The sequence below is a fragment of the Cystoisospora suis genome (assembly GCF_002600585.1).
Source record: "Cystoisospora suis strain Wien I chromosome Unknown contig_2575, whole genome shotgun sequence".
NCBI lineage: Eukaryota > Apicomplexa > Conoidasida > Eucoccidiorida > Sarcocystidae > Cystoisospora > Cystoisospora suis.
This window is the reverse complement of record NW_027155373.1, coordinates 3,524-18,753: the sequence shown is the minus strand read 5'-3', so window position 1 is coordinate 18,753 and position 15,230 is coordinate 3,524. Positions and strand designations below refer to the sequence as shown.

Below are 15,230 nucleotides of genomic sequence, written 5' to 3'. Positions count from 1 at the left end.
AAGGAATCTACAAGACACACTCAAAGCCCTGACTTTTGACTGGTAGTCAGATCTCCTTTCTTTCCTTCTTTCTCTCTCGCTCGTCTTTTCTCTTCTTTCTTTCTTTCTGATGGAAAGGAGTACTACTTTCTCCTTTCCAAAGAAATTCTTCTCTGTCTTTTCCTTTCACTACTTCACGGAGAGACTCGAACCACTTCTCCCTACAAGACAGATAGATACATAACACATACAGAACGTCCCCTGCTTCGCTTAACTCTCTCCAAGACAGCAGGGGGTAAGCGGGGTGTGAATGAGCGAGAAGAGAAAGGAGATCTTTGTAAGGTCGTTGAAGAAGAGAAAGATAGATCATTGAGGCTTCTTCTTGATCTACTTTCTTCTTCTTTCTTCGCTTTTTCTTTCTTCTTCTTCTTTGCATAGGGATCATGAAGAAGAGGAAGAAGGCGAGAATGAAGAGAAGAAAGAGATGAAGATCTTTCACATAGAAAGGGAGGACTCGTCGCTCTTCTCATCTTCTTCTTCTCTTCAAAGATACAAAGGCAAGACCACTTCTTGAGAGAAAGAAAGACGGAGAAAGTGAAGTAAAGGAATGAAAAGAAGAAGAAAAAGAAGAAAGAAGGGAAGAAGAAGAAGAAAGAGAAGAGGGAGACGAGCAGTGTGTGTGTATGATACGGCTATGGATGTGGAGTAGCTAGCTAACTCGTTAGCTGTTCATGAGAGAGGAGAGAGAGAAAGATAGACTATTTTCTTCTCTTACTAGTCAATCGGCTTTTTCGTTTCTTCTCTCTTGCCTTTTCGTGAAAAGCAAAGTCGTTTCCTTTCTTCTCTTCTCCCCCCATCATCTTCTTCTCTCTTTCTTTCTCCCCGTCCTTTCCTAGAAGAAGATGGTTTCTCTTCAAAGACATCTCTATCAAAGATCTCTTCACAAGTGTATCTATCTTCTGTTTTTTTTTCTTCTCTTTCATTCTTCTTCTTCTTCTTTCATTCAAGGTGTACATACACCTGGAGGTAGGAGAACGAGAATCGATTGTCGGCCTCTTTCATCAAGGAAATTGTTCCTTCCTTCTCCTTTTCAAATTAATCATCCTTCTCAGTCTTCCTTCTTCTCTCATACACTCCCTATCAAGGAAAGAACTTCTTTCTCTCCCTTCTCTTCTTCTTTCTTTACTTCTTACGTCAAGGCTGCACGTGATACACGGATTACGACAGTCTTCTCTCCCTTCTTTCTTCTTCCTCGCTTTCTAGATAGATGGCCAATTTTAAGAAACTTCCGAAACTCTTCATTTCTAAACACTCCTCTCCCCTCTTTTCTTTCTTCCTCTTCCTCTTCTTCCTCTTCCTCTTCTTCTTCTTCCTCTTCTCTTCCTTTTCCTCCTGCTTCTCGTCACGTATCTTTCCATGGAAGAAGATTCGCACCCCTTAGAGAACGTCCTTTCGTTCTCCCATCTTTTCCTAAACAAAGAGATGAAAGTGTGCGAGATTTCTTCTTTTCTTCCCAGGAGGAAGTAGATACACCTCGTTCTAAACTCTCTCGATTCCAAACCTCACTTTTCTCTTTCTCTTTTCAAGCAGGAGAAGAAAAAGAAGAAAAGTCTATCCATCTTCTTCCTTCTCAGCCTCCTCCTTCTCTCTTGTTTTCTTCCCTTTCTTCTTCTTCTTCTTCATCTTCTTCTCCTTCATCTTTATCTCCTTGTTTAACTTCACAGGAAAGAGAGTCTTTCGAGAGTCTAGAGAAGACGAGTAGAAGAGGAGAAGAAGAAGAAAAAGAAAAAGAAAAAGAGAAGATCGGGAAGAGAGAGAACAAGACAAACACGACAAAAGAAGAAGAAGAAGATTACCTTGATCGAGAAAGAATTTTCCCTCCAAATCGCCAGCGCATTTCTTCATCTCCTTCTCTCTCTGAAAGAGAAGAGAAAGAGCTAACTCAAAGAAAGAAGAAACATACCACTCTTTCTTCTTCTTCTTCCTCTTCTCCTTCTTCTTCTTCTTCCTCTTCTTCTTCTTTTCATTATCGTCATCATGGTGGTGTCGATACACCTCATGTGTCTCGTTTCGATGAAAAGACTTTCTTTTCTTTTTTCTTTTCTCTGATCGCCATCTTCGGGAGGTTAGGAGAGCACGCCGGGGAATTTACTTGGGGCTTGGCTAGTAACGCCCGCCTTGAATATAGACAGATGATCTCTTCGCAAAAATTTCATCTATCTTCTCTATCTTCTTCTTCTTCTGACTCTGGATCATCATCCTCTTCTTCTTCTTCTCGCCTTCTTCCTCTTCTTCAAGATATTCTCTCACAAGCGAGAGAGAGGTCTCTTTCTTCTTCTTCTCCCTTCTTTTCCTCTCTTGAAGCGGTTCTAACGTGGAAAGAGAATGATGGCCTAGACACTCGGCAAAGCCATGTGTTAAGAGACCTCTCGCAAGACTTTCTGACGTCTTTCCTTCTCTCTTCTCGTCAAGAAGGACAACGCAAAAGAGAGGAGAAAGAGATAGAAAAGGAAAAGGACATAGAGGAGGAGAACAAGAAGAAAGAAGAAGAAGAAGAGAAAAAAGAGAAGAGAAAGAAGAATGAAAGGAAGGAGGAAGGAGAAGAAGGGAGAGAAGAGATCTCTTCTCTTTCTTCATCTTCTCCTCCTCTTCGTCAAGATGGAGAAAGACCCATGAAAGAGAGAGGAACACCGCTAGACACCTTCAATGAGGCGAGTTGTATGCGTTTCTCTACATATGAGAAGGAGGGAGAAAAAGAAGAGTCTTTGCGAGAAGAGAAAGACAAGAAGAACACGGAGAAGGAGAAGAAGGGTGAGAAGGATGAAGAGAAGAGGGAGAACAAGGCAGTAGATGAAGAAGAAGAAGGAGACCTGATGGAGATCCTTGAGAAGAGTAGGATTCGATTCTATAGAAAAGATGAGGGTGCTTTATCTCTTCGGACCACCCAGAAGCTTAGACATCGAATGAGGGGAAGCGAAAGAAGAAGAGGAAGAAGTTACTTCTACATAAGAGGGCCGTGGTATCGGATGCTGCGAACGAAGCTGCTTATCGTCGAGTACCTTCTGTATCGATTCAAATACGGACATGAAGGAGCTCTCTGGAGGCTCATCGACAACCTCGGAGACACACGAAAAGCAAGAGAGACAAAACATACACAGAAGGGAAGAAACGAAAAAGCCAAGACAGAAGAAGGAGAAGAAGAAAGAGAAGAAGAGTATCAAGATAGTGAAAGAGAAAAGATCTTCGAAGTCAAGGAGACCTGCATGATGGACGATGAAAAGGGGAGGTGTCAACACACAAAGCATTCTGCACAGGAGAAGAAGGGAGATGATCTTGTCAACTCTCCTCTGTCTTTCTCTCCTTCTTCTTCTTCCTCTTTCTTGAGCTATATCAATTTGCTAAGAAAAGGAGATGAAGAGGAGCTCTTAAAGGCTTCACTTCCATGGCACCTGATAAAGGAGAAAGAGAAGCTCATCCAAGAGGCAAGCCGAATTGCCTCGAGAGGTTTCCGAGGAGAGGGAGAAGAAGGAGGCCTAACTGAGAAGGAAGGTCTCCTTCTTCTCCTCTTAAGAACGCTTGGAGATAAAGAAGAAAAAGAAGAGAAAGAACAAGAGGAACTTCAGGAGAAAGATCACCTTCCAAGTCAAATAGCAGAAGAAGATGAAGAGAAGGATGGGTTAATGAAGAGAGACAAGAAGAAAAAGAAGAAAGAAGAAGAAGACGAACACAACTCGTTCTCTCGTGTAGACACCTTCTCTTCTTCTGTTTCTCTGCCTCTTCTCTTATCCTTGTTAGGTCAGAAGAAAGAGAGAGATCGAAGAAGAGAGGTATATCATTCATCGCAGAGACTTCGTAAGACAGTTTTGTCGAGAGAAGACTTCAAGGAGATCATTCTTTACCTCCCTTTCCAGATCCCCTTTCAGGTCTTCGAGAGCTATACAAGGAAATACGAATCTGATCTAAACATGTCGCTCTTCTGCTGGAAGGACCTGAAACTCTCTTCTCTTCTCTCTTCACATTTCCGGAAGAGACCCACACTAAAGACACCCCCTCATCAGGAAAGATACACAGAAGAAGAAGAAGAAGAGAGACACAAGGACGAGAAGAAGAAGAAGAGAATGCAAGAGCTCCATTCACTCTCCTCTTCCTCCCCGCGCCATGAAGATTCTTCTTCTTCTCTTGCTGCTTCTTCTTCTTCTGCTCTGTCGGCCAATGAAGAAGAGAGAGAGAATGAGAAGATTTCCGGGCCTTTGTTGGAGATAGCACATGAGAACAAGGGGGAGAAGAGAAAGAAGATCGCAATAGTAGAGGAAAGAAAGGCAAGGAAGATTTCATCTTTACAAGAGACTGCTTCGTCTTTCGTTTCTCGGACTTCTCCTCCTTTGCCTCTCTTCGAGTTGTTTTCTAGGTCTCTTTCATCTCTTCTTCTCTTTGCTCCTTGTCATGAAAAGAGAAAGAACTCGAGCGTTCCTCGCTCCTTCAATTTTTCTCCTTCTCTTTCGCCTCACAATACTCTAAATCACACCAAGGCTCCTTCGCCTCCTTCAGGTGTACGTACACCTGATGATGACGGAGAGAAAGGGAGGAAAGAGAATTTTCAAGAGGAAAGCGGCCCTTGTAGGCATGAAAGAGAAACCGAGGAGAAGATGATAGAAGAAGATACAAGAGAAAAAGTAGAGAAAGAACAGGAGAGACAACGAGAAGAAGAAAAGCTAAAAAGCCGAATTTTGGAGTTTCTGATCGAACAAGAAGAGCTAGGCTACGGTGACTGGCAAGATGTATGGATTTCTTTTCTCAACACTTTCATCCAACTCATCACTTCTCCTCCTTTCCTCTCTCAGGTACACCATAGACTCATTCATCCTCTTCAAAAAGAAACAACCTCCAAACATTCCTCTCCTTCTTCTTCTTCTCCTTCTTCTTCTCCTTCTCCTTCTTCTCCTTCTTCTTCTTCTTCTTCTTCTCCTTCTTCTTCGTCATCGTTATTGTCTGTTGCTTCTCGGAGTTGTATTTCTTGTCTTGAAGAAGCTATGGAGAGGGTCTTTCAGTGGCTCTCTGTGCCAGGGTGTCGAAGTGAAGTGCTTCTCAAAACAAGCAAGAGAAAGAAGAGAGAAAGAGAAGAAAAAGAAGACCTTATCGTAACACCTGCTTCTCTTCATCCCCAGACATTTCATGAAAAGAAAGGCGAGCGAACGCACAAAACTTCTTCTTCTACTTCTACTTCTTCTTGGATAGAAGATGGACCGCATTCTCAAGAGAAGAAATCTCGCAGAAAAGAAGAAGAAGAAGAAAGAGAATCTGTCGATGTAGGTGTTGAGAGGAGAGAAGAAATGAAGCTGAGAGAAGAAGAAGAAGAAGGAGGAGGAGAGAAGATAGGTAGAGGTAGTGAGGAGAAGGCGATGAATATTAGGAGAAACATTTCCATTGGCTTAGCGAGGAAGAAGAGAGACGAGCAAGATGAGGAGGAGAAGTTCGAGGAAGAAGAAGAAGATGTCTATAAGGTTTTTAATGCATGCAGGAGCAATGAAGAAAAGGAAGAAAAAGAAGGAGGGTATAAGAGCCATCATAAACAAGAGGTCGAACGAGTAGAAGAAGAGCACCGGTCTTTCTCTTCTTTTCTAGATCATACAGACGAAAAGAATAGACAGACGGCCTTCCTCTTATCTCCTCCTTGTCTTTCTCCTCTATGGACAAATCGCTTCATTCGTAAACAAAAAGATCCTTCGTCTCTTTCTCCTTCTTCTTCTTCTTCTTCTCCTTCTTCTTCTTCTTCTCGTTTTGTGTCGTATGATTCGATCCGTTCAGCGATACTAAATGTGGTAGGAGGAGAAGAAGAGCATGCGTTGCCTTGGAATGACTTTCTTCGCCACATCCTCTATCAACCTCGAGAGACACATCAACTCCTATAGCTCCTCTTCTTCTTCTTTTTTGCATCCTTATAGTATATCATTCTATCTCTATATCCTCATGGAGCAGGACGACATATCTCTCTCACTCTCTCTCTGTTCCTCCCCTTTCATATCTCCATATCCACCTATACATGTTCGTAGATATAGACCTATATGTAGGCCTGTCTATATGGATGCATATCTATACATCTATTTAGATGTGTATATGTACGTTTTCATCTACGTACATGCCTAGCTACGTATATATCTCTCTATGTACATATCTATCTATATATCTGTCTATATGTTAAGTCGAGTGTATTCCATGTATTCTTCGAGACGGAGGTGCACAAGCTTATGATAAGATTATAGAGATACATGCATAGATAGATAGGCATAGGTGTGGTCGGAGGTATAGATAGATTCTAAGCAGCCTGGGGTGTATGAAGCTTATTCAACTCCTTTCACGTATCTCAGACTTCTCACTCATTCATTCGCACTCCTACGACCTCTACTCTCTCGTTTTATGAAGAGGAAGAAGAAGAAGGAAAGTAAATTTTAGCCACCCTGCTGTTCTCTATCTAATTCTGTCTAACTCTCTATCTATACCTAGGAGAAGAAGAAGATAAAGAAAGGAGGTATATATAGACATCCTTGGAGAAAAGAGAAGAAAAGAGAGAGAGAAGCTTCCTTCTCCTTCTTCGTCTTTCTCTTCTTGGCCTTTCTTTTTCTTGTTGACGTGAACGTGAGCCTCTCTCTATTCTCTTTCAAAGAGAGAGGAGAAACACCTAACGAGGAAGAAGAAAGAGATAAGAAAGAAGGAAGAAAGGAAGAGACAAGAAAGAGACGCTTTCTTGTTTCATTTGATAGACATCTTAGTAGTTGATAGATTGATCCTCCCCGTCTTGCCTTTATGTTTAAGGAAAGAAAAAGTAAAGAATGAGAGACAGGATGAGAAGAAAAAGAAGAAGAGACACAGAAAGAAGAAGAAGAACACGATGAAGAGAGACAGGTGGAGAAAAAGAAAGAAGAAAGAGGAAGAGATACTTTTTCATGTCTTCATGGGGAGAGGCTGTTTTGAACGAGGAAGAGTTACTCTTTCTTTCTCTCTTTTCCTCGTTGTTTCGGAATGAACTCGATGAGAAGAAGAAAGACAAGAAGAGGACGAAGAAAGAGAGACTTTTCAATAAGGTGCATAACTCAATACTTCTCTCTGAAAAGTAACCTTTTTCTTCTCAAGTATGCAGGTGCCCTCTTTCTCTCTTTTTTTTTTCTTCTTCTTCTTGGTGTGTACGTACACCAAAGATTGTCTTCCTCGACGAGTCGTTGGATAAATGGATGGATGGATGGATATATGGACCTTCCCACACACACCTCTATCTAAAGGCTCGTATACGTGTACGTAGCGATACATGTGCGTCCCTATATGTGGAGAGCGCTATGTGTACCTTCATCTACAGTCTTCTTCTTCTTCTTCACGTACACTCGCGAGCACCTTGGCATATACACACCTATACATATCTATTTATATATCTATATATATATAGGTGTGTATGTATGTGTATACGTTTGCATGCGTATGTGGAGCTAATGATTTGACAACTGCCTGCTTACCAACGAGAGCTATAGAAAAGTACCAGTCTCTTCTTCTTCTTTTTCTTCTTCTCTTTCTTCTTCTTCTTCTTCTTTTCTTCTATTCTTTTTGATACATCAGACAAGGTGCGTACAAAACAGACAGAAGCAGAGAAGAGATAGACGAAGAAAGAGATAAACAAGAAAGAAAACTTTCTCTTTTTCTTCGCGTAGAAATCCTTAATATGATCCCGAGAGAAGGAGAATAGCCGATCGACTGCTGGCTAACTTCCTCACCTCTCTCTGTCTCTGTCTCTGCCTCACTTTCTCTCCCTGTTATATCACGAAGACTCTTTGGATTAGCCAGGAGTGGTCTTTCGTCATGAAAGAGAGTTCGAGAAAATGGAGAGAGAGAAAGAGAGAATGAGAAAAAGGAAGGTATCTGAAAGAAATGGAAGGGTTTGCTTGCTTGTTTTCCTAGGGAGTTACTTAGCCGTAAGAGGTGCAGATAGATTAAAGATAGCTAACGCGAGTAGCCATGCAAATTTCTCCTTCCTTCATTCCTTCCTCCCGCCTTCCATACGAACAGCCGGCCCATATCTCTCAACATGCACACATACACATCAAGAGAGATATAAAGATAGAGAATTCTGATCATTCTTACCTTCTATTTATCTCATCTTATGTATTGAATATGTGCGTCACTTCTTCTTCTTTTTATCTTCTCTTCTCCTTTCTTTACCTCGGGCCTCCGATCAGAAACTTTCCTGCGCAACAGCTCCAACCTTTTCTTTCATCATACACTTCCCTCTCTCTCTCAGTGCATATACGGTGTATATACAGCTATATATATATATACATGTACAATACCGGTGTATAACTCTCAGTGTATAAACACAGGTGTACTCCGGTACTAGTATAGGCATAGTATATGTATAGTATATGTATGTATAGATATGCGTACATCTATATATGTGTGGTAGAGTGGCGGAGACTGTGGAGAGGAGAGGAAGCGCGAGAGCGATGTGGGAAATACAGAGGGGTGCACTCGAGAGATGCCTGTCCGTCGACGTGGGAATGTATGTATGCATGTATATGTATGTATGCATGTATGTGTATGTATGCCTACGTGTATGTCTACGTATGTGTATGTATGGATACTACTAGTTGGTCTTACGCAGGGATGCTCAGGGTGAGTTTTGAAAACGCGTTTATGTGTGGTGTATATACACTGAAGTTATTCTTTTCTTTAAAATGCCACGATAAACAAGATCACTTGAAAAGACAATAAGGAAAAGAATCCCTTTCACCTTGTATACTGCTAGCTTGTCTTCTTTCTTGATCCTGGGAGTCTTTCTCTCCCTGTAATGAAGGAATGTGTCTTTTTCTTTCCTTTTTTCTTTTCTTTCTGAAGGTGGGGATGATCGATTCCTTGTCTCGCGGTGAGACGATTGATACAACTTATTCATCTTGTAATTTTTTGTTTACTTGAAAGACACGGGCGCATGCAAAGCAGAAGACTCCAGAGTTCCCTCCCAAGCTTCCTCCCCCTTTATCTCCCCCCTTTCTTTTTTTTCCCAGGAAAACAAATTATTTTCGGGTGTACGTACACTTCCGCAGAATTTATGAGAAAAAAGTTTGGGAACTTTCGATTTTTTTAATTGAGAAGAAAAAGAAGAAAAACAACTGGAGTCGCGGGTGTATGCGGAGAAAAGAGAAAAAAGACTTCTGGGTCTCTTCTTAGCGAGTGAGAAGGCGAAAGGTCTTTCTCTTTCGTGTTAACTCTCGAGTTCGTGTTTTCTCAACCTCTTTTTCTCTTGATGGTAAAGCTAAAGAAGACATACAAATGTACAGGAGAAGAAGGGAGAGGAGAAGCTTTTTTCTTCACTTTTAGTATAGAGGAAAGAATAAAGGAATAAGAGAAAGAACATCGTTGCTCTTCTCTCTTTTTTTTTTCTTGGGGCTGAGGATCGCGCGTAGACATCTTATTCCTATTTTGATTAGTATCGGCACAGGTGTATATACACCCCATACATGCATGCGTCTATACACACACCATTCGCTTGCCTAGAACACCTACTCATAGAACGATTTTTTTTTTTTAATTCGCCCTTCCTTTTAGTCTCTCTGTGGGTGTTTTCTATCGGTCGTTTATCTTTCATACACCCCCGCGATACGAATGAGGGTCTTCTTTCTCTCCGCTCCGAAAGAAGAAGAAGATCCAACACAACACCTGTAGGGCGACCTGTCCTTCTACACATTTTTTTTCTCCCAAGTGTTTTCTTCTCTTCTTTCCTCAGTCTCTTCACGAACCGAAGTTGTCTTCTTTTTCTTTCTTCTTCTCGTTCTTTATATCCCTGCTAAAAGCCAGGAGAAAAAGAAAGATAATTCCCTAAATTAATACGGTCAGCTCAGATCGAACTCGTACTACTACTCGTATAAGGACTTCTACTAGTAGAAGTAGTAGGTAGAAGTCTCTTTCATGTAGAGAGACTATCAGGAAGTTTTCTTCTTTGTTTTTTCCTTCTTTCTTTTTTGTTTGTTATCTTCCCGGCTTTCTTTTCTTTCCTTCTGTTGATCTTCATCGGCTTATTCTTCACCCCTACAGATTCTATCCTTCTTCTTCTTATCTCTCTTCGTTCTTCTCTCCCTGTCTCCTTCTCTCTCTGTCTCTCGTTTCTGAAGTGTCTTATTCTTTCTTCGGTATTTAGTCCCCTGGGAAATGCTTTGACGTAGCAAAACGAAGAAAGAAGGAATTAGGAAAGAAAATTCCTTTCTTCATGTACCCGTTCATTCTTTAGAAGTGTCTTGTTGACCCATCTCTCTCTCTCTTCTTCCTTCTTCTGTCCTTTACGCAAAGTCGCACCTCCTCGTCCTCCTCCTCGTCGCCCTTGTAGAACCTTCTTCTCATACGTCATATTTCTGTAGTCTCTGAATGGACGTACAGTCCAGTCTCGGTTGGATTAACTCTCTCTATTCGCTTCTTTCTTTCTCTCTCTCTTTCTCACTCTTTCTTTCTTATTTCTCTTTTCTTCTTCCTTATCTCTCCTCTACCCTTCTTTTTCCTCCCTTCTTCCTCTCCTTTCTTATTTTAGTCTTTCCAGGCATGAACAAATCTTTAGGTCACTCCGTACAGATCTCTTCTCTTCTTTCTCTTCATTAATTCTTTCTTATTTCTTATTTCTTTCGTCCATCTCTTTTTCGGTCTTTCGCCTTTCCTTCCTTCCGCTCCAGCATCTTCATCCTTCTCCTTTTCCCCCTTCTTCATTTCTCTTTTCTTTCTTTCTTCCTTTTTTCCTTTCTTCTTACTTACTCTCCTTGTCTCTTCTTGTCTTGTTTCTTTCTTTCTTTCTTCATTCTCTTTATCTCATTTTCATCGCTAATCTCCTCCCTTCTCTTTCTGATCTAGCCTTGAAAAGAATTACTATCTATCTATCGATATATTTTAATCTGTCTCTCTGTCTTCGATCTATCTTTAATCTATCTCTCTGTTTCTTTAATTAGTCCCCGTATCTGGGGTGTATGTACAAGCTAGATAGTAATCTGATCTTCTTTTTCCCGTGTGCATGTTGTGTTGAAGATGTCTAAAGATAAGTATCAGAAACAATGGGAGGTCATCTCCCAAAGAATGGAGAAGGTGGTAAGTCTACTACCTATCTATCCATCTCTCTCTCTTTCTTTCTTTCTCTTCTTCTTTCTCTGTCTCTTTCTTTCTCTTCCCTTTCCCTTCATCCTCTTGTCCACCTATTCCTTCTGCATCAGTTCTGTCTTCTCGCACTTATCTATTTATCTTTTTTCTATGTGTGTATTTCTTCTGTGCGTATGTGTGGATAGAGATTCTATCTGGATGTGTAGAGATCTACACGTCCGACTTTGATAGAATAAGATGAAACTGAAGAAGCCCCACGTGTATCTACACGTATGTCTATCGCTCTTCTCTTCATCTCCTTTTTTCCTTCCTATATCTATTTATCTATCTATCTAGCTGTCTATCTCTTCTTTTCCTCTCTATCTCTTCTTCTTTTTGTTTCTCTTTCTTCTTTCTTTCTTCTCCGTTACGATGGGTTGAAGACGCGGACGAGTGTGCGCTTTCTTCTTCTTCTTCCTCTTGTTCTCTTCATTTTCTTTCTTTCTTTTTCTTTCTTTCGTTTTGTGTAGAATTCGGAGTTTCTGTCGTTGACGTACGGTGCGTTGGTGACGCAACTTCTCAAGGATTTCGAGCAAATCGACGCCATCAACAGTCAACTCGACAAAATGTAACCCTCTACCATCTACCATCTACCTACATCTATCTATATACATCTATACATCTCTCTATATAGATTTCTTTATCTAGTTCTTTCTCTTTTTCTATTTATCTAGCTTGAAGCTTCCTGTGTAGGTCCTTCTTGATCCTTGGCTTTATTTGTGAGTCTCTGTCTTTCTTCTCTTCTCTTCAGACAACGAGGCCGTACGCTATCAGCACTATAGCTATATCACTCCAACTTTCATCTACAAGTACGATGCTGCTGATCATTAGGAGTATTCGTAGGAGTATCATAGTTTCTCCTATCATTATTACTATATCTATGATGATGATCTATCTCACTACTATCACTACCACTACTATACCCCCTACTCCTACTATTCCTCCTACTATTCCTACCATACCTACTATTCCTACTATTCCTCCTACTATTCCTACTATTCCTCCTACTATTCCTATTCCTTCTCTTATTCTTATTTTCTATTTCTTATTGGCGTAGGGGTTCAGTCTTGTCTCAATCTTCACTCTAACCTACTACTATGACTATATTTATGTTTATGCCTACTATCTCTTCTACTCTGACGATGACTACTATGACTATGAAGAAGAAGAAGGAGAAGGAGACAACTCACATAAATACACCTTCTATTCTTACAGTCATAACTTAAACTACTATGACTATGACTACTACTACTACTGATATCACGATAGTGCTATACTATAGCTGTAAGTGCCATTCTATTTTGATGACGATGATGAGGGGGCGTCCCTACTTCACTCTTCCTGTTTAGATTCCTAGCCCTTCTCTTTTTCTTTTTCGTTGTGTGTGTATGTAGGGGTTACAATATAGGGATAAGATTGGTGGATGAGTTTCTCTCCAAGACAGGCATCGGGGCATGCGCGGGCTTTCAACAGACTGCCGAAGTCGTCGCTAAAGTAAGGAAAAAAGAGAGAGAGAGAAGACAGAAAGAGAAAGAAAGAGAGAAAGACATGTCTGTCTATCTCATGTCTATTCCTTCCGGGGGGGGTCGTTATTGTCGTAAAGAAGAAGAAGGGATGATCTCTTCTCCTGGTCTTTGTGTGGGGAGGGGACCGGGGAAGGCTGTCTATGAAGAGAAGAAGAAGAATGAGGAAGAGGAGGAGGAGGAGAGATGTCTCTCTACCAACATGAAAAGACGTTTTTGTTCTTTTTCTTTCTTTTCTCTCGCTTTCGATTGTCCCTAGGGAGATCTCCATCGAGAGTTCTTTGATAGGAAAGGGAGTGGAAGAAAATCTCCGTTTTTCTTCCTCATTCTTCTTTTCTCTATTTTGTTCTCTATGGATTCTTGCATGTATTTCTCTACACATCGCTCTTGTACATATTCCTATCACGCTCCTCTGCACAACATTTCTATCTAGACATCCATCTATACATATCTACCATCTTTGCATACACAGAGGAACACCACCCCCAGCTCTCTTCTCTTCTCTTCTCTCTCTTGATCTTTTTCTCTGTCTAAAGAATGTAGAACTTCACATGTGTCGCTGGAGACGTAGATATTCATCCCTAGATAAATACATATCTATGTGTCTCTGTAGATCTATATGTAGATGTGCATGTCTGTATGTAGTGTATGTACGCGTCTGTGTGTCTCTCCACGGTCGTTCCCCTGGCGGGAAGAAGGAGTGTCTGTCTGTCTGTCTCTCTCTCACTCTCTCTCTTACGAGGGTGTAGAAGACTGTACATTGCTTCTTCTTCTATCTCCTCTCTCAAAGAGACGTCAGGTTTGATGAAGTGGAACAACAAGAAGAAGAAGTTGTGTTTCTTCCTCTTTTCTTCTTCCTTGACAAGTGATGTGGTGACGGGGTATGCGACGAGGGAAGAAGAGCTTACAGGCTCAGGTGTCCATACACCTCATCCATTGAGAAGAACAACAGAAACACACACAGCCATGTCTATCATTAATAGATAATGAATCCACATAGACGAATATAACTATAGACGTTTATTTATCTCTCATTCAATGCGATGCATGTATCTTCATCTCTATTTGTAGAGGCACATAACTCATCTGAGATACGACACCGACCGAGAGAGACACGTATCTCGGTCCTATCTACGTTTCTATTCTTCTTCTCGATCGGCCTCTCCCTCGCTTCTTTCTCCGCTTCTTTTCCTATCTAAACGAATGGTCGTACATCCACATAGCATATAGACACGTAGAGAAGGTATGGAGACATCATCTCTATATAGGTCTCTCTCTCTTTTACCTATCTTGAATCTACCGTGGATCAGTAATCTATCTATCTTCATCTAACTTCCGTCTACCTACTTCCACGTCTCTATTCTCTCTCCACCAAGTTTAAGACGTCTTTCTTCTCTTCTTTTCTTCTCTGTCTTTCCTTCCTTCTTTCCTTCATACCTTTCTCTCTGTCTCTCTCTCTATCTCTCCTTTCTATCTATCTATCTATCTTTAATCTCTCTTTTTCTCTTTTTCTTTGTGTGTGTGTGTGTTGGGAAAGTTGGGGTTTCGTATGTTTCTAGGCATCACAGCAGACGTCGTAAAATGGAATGAAGAAGAGACATGCTGCTCTCTCATTCTTCACGAGAATCCTCTGACCGACTTCGTTGATCTCCCGCCGTCTCTCTCTCAGCTTCACTACTCCAACCTTATCTGTGGGGTCATACGAGGAGCCCTCGAACAAGTAAACCCTTCAAAAAGAAAAAGAAATAAAAGAAGACCCAGACAAACAAGAGGGAAATGAAGAGCAAGAAAGGAAAGGGAGAAAGATGTATAGAGGGAGTGTGTTGTATCTGTCGCGTGGTAGAGGTTAACGTGTCAAGAGGTATCTCTTAATAGAGACACGACTATACATTCCTGTAGTTGTCTGATCAAATAATCCATCCTATCTATCTTCAATCTATCTATCAATCTATCTTCCAATCCATCTATCTATCTATCTATCTATGTGCATCTCTATGATGTGTATGTGTTGTATGTATTGAGGAGTTTACTTAAGAGTGGAGACAGAAAGAAGAAAAGGAAGATGGGTGTGGGTATTGCGAAAGAAATGGGAGATGGTAGGGGTTCACCTGCGAGTGTTCTTTCTTCTCTTGCATGCATGTCTCAAGTGTATCTTCTTCTCCCTCTCTTCTTCTTCTTCTTTTTCGACATGATGATAGTGGTGTCCTCGGGGATAACATCTTTCGTTTTTTCTTTCTTTCATCTTGTTTTGCTTCTTCTTTTTCTTCTTCTTTTGCTTCTTCTTTTCTTCCTTGATATGTCGCAGAGTGTATGTGTATACTTCTTCACTCCCTGCATGTGCCGTAGTTAAATTTCTCCTCCCCCTTACCTTGCTCTTCTTGCTCTTTTTCGTTCTCTTCTCTCATCATATGTCTAGACATACATCCATCTCTACTGTAATTAGTAGAAAATCTATCCTCTCCATACACAGCCATCCAAACAAGTTCTTCTTTGCATTTACTTCTCTCAGAACTACCTGCGTGTTCAAACAACCCTGCTCTACTACACCCTATACCAATATACAGAAAGAGAGAGAGAAAG

The 15,230-nt window shown here is 41.0% G+C and overlaps 2 protein-coding genes across 2 annotated transcripts in view; both read left to right on the top strand.

Annotated features, from left to right (window-relative positions):
- Positions 1 to 292: 292 nt before the first annotated feature.
- CSUI_005320 (uncharacterized protein) lies at positions 293 to 1,046 on the top strand (the record flags this gene model as incomplete). The annotated part of the gene is made up of 1 exon (XM_068065497.1): positions 293 to 1,046. A coding segment is annotated over exon 1 (165 nt), but the record flags the coding sequence as incomplete, so codon positions are not given.
- Positions 1,047 to 9,716: 8,670 nt separating this feature from the next.
- The window catches only part of CSUI_005319 (bet3 transport), a 7,325-nt gene continuing 1,811 nt past the window's right edge, over positions 9,717 to 15,230 (top strand). Inside the window, exons 1-4 of the mRNA XM_068065496.1 lie at positions 9,717 to 11,079; positions 11,598 to 11,695; positions 12,522 to 12,621; positions 14,188 to 14,370. Coding sequence (XP_067922521.1) covers positions 11,020 to 11,079; positions 11,598 to 11,695; positions 12,522 to 12,621; positions 14,188 to 14,370 — 441 coding nt within the window. The 5' untranslated portion in view covers positions 9,717 to 11,019. The remainder of the gene's footprint in view (positions 11,080 to 11,597; positions 11,696 to 12,521; positions 12,622 to 14,187; positions 14,371 to 15,230) is intronic.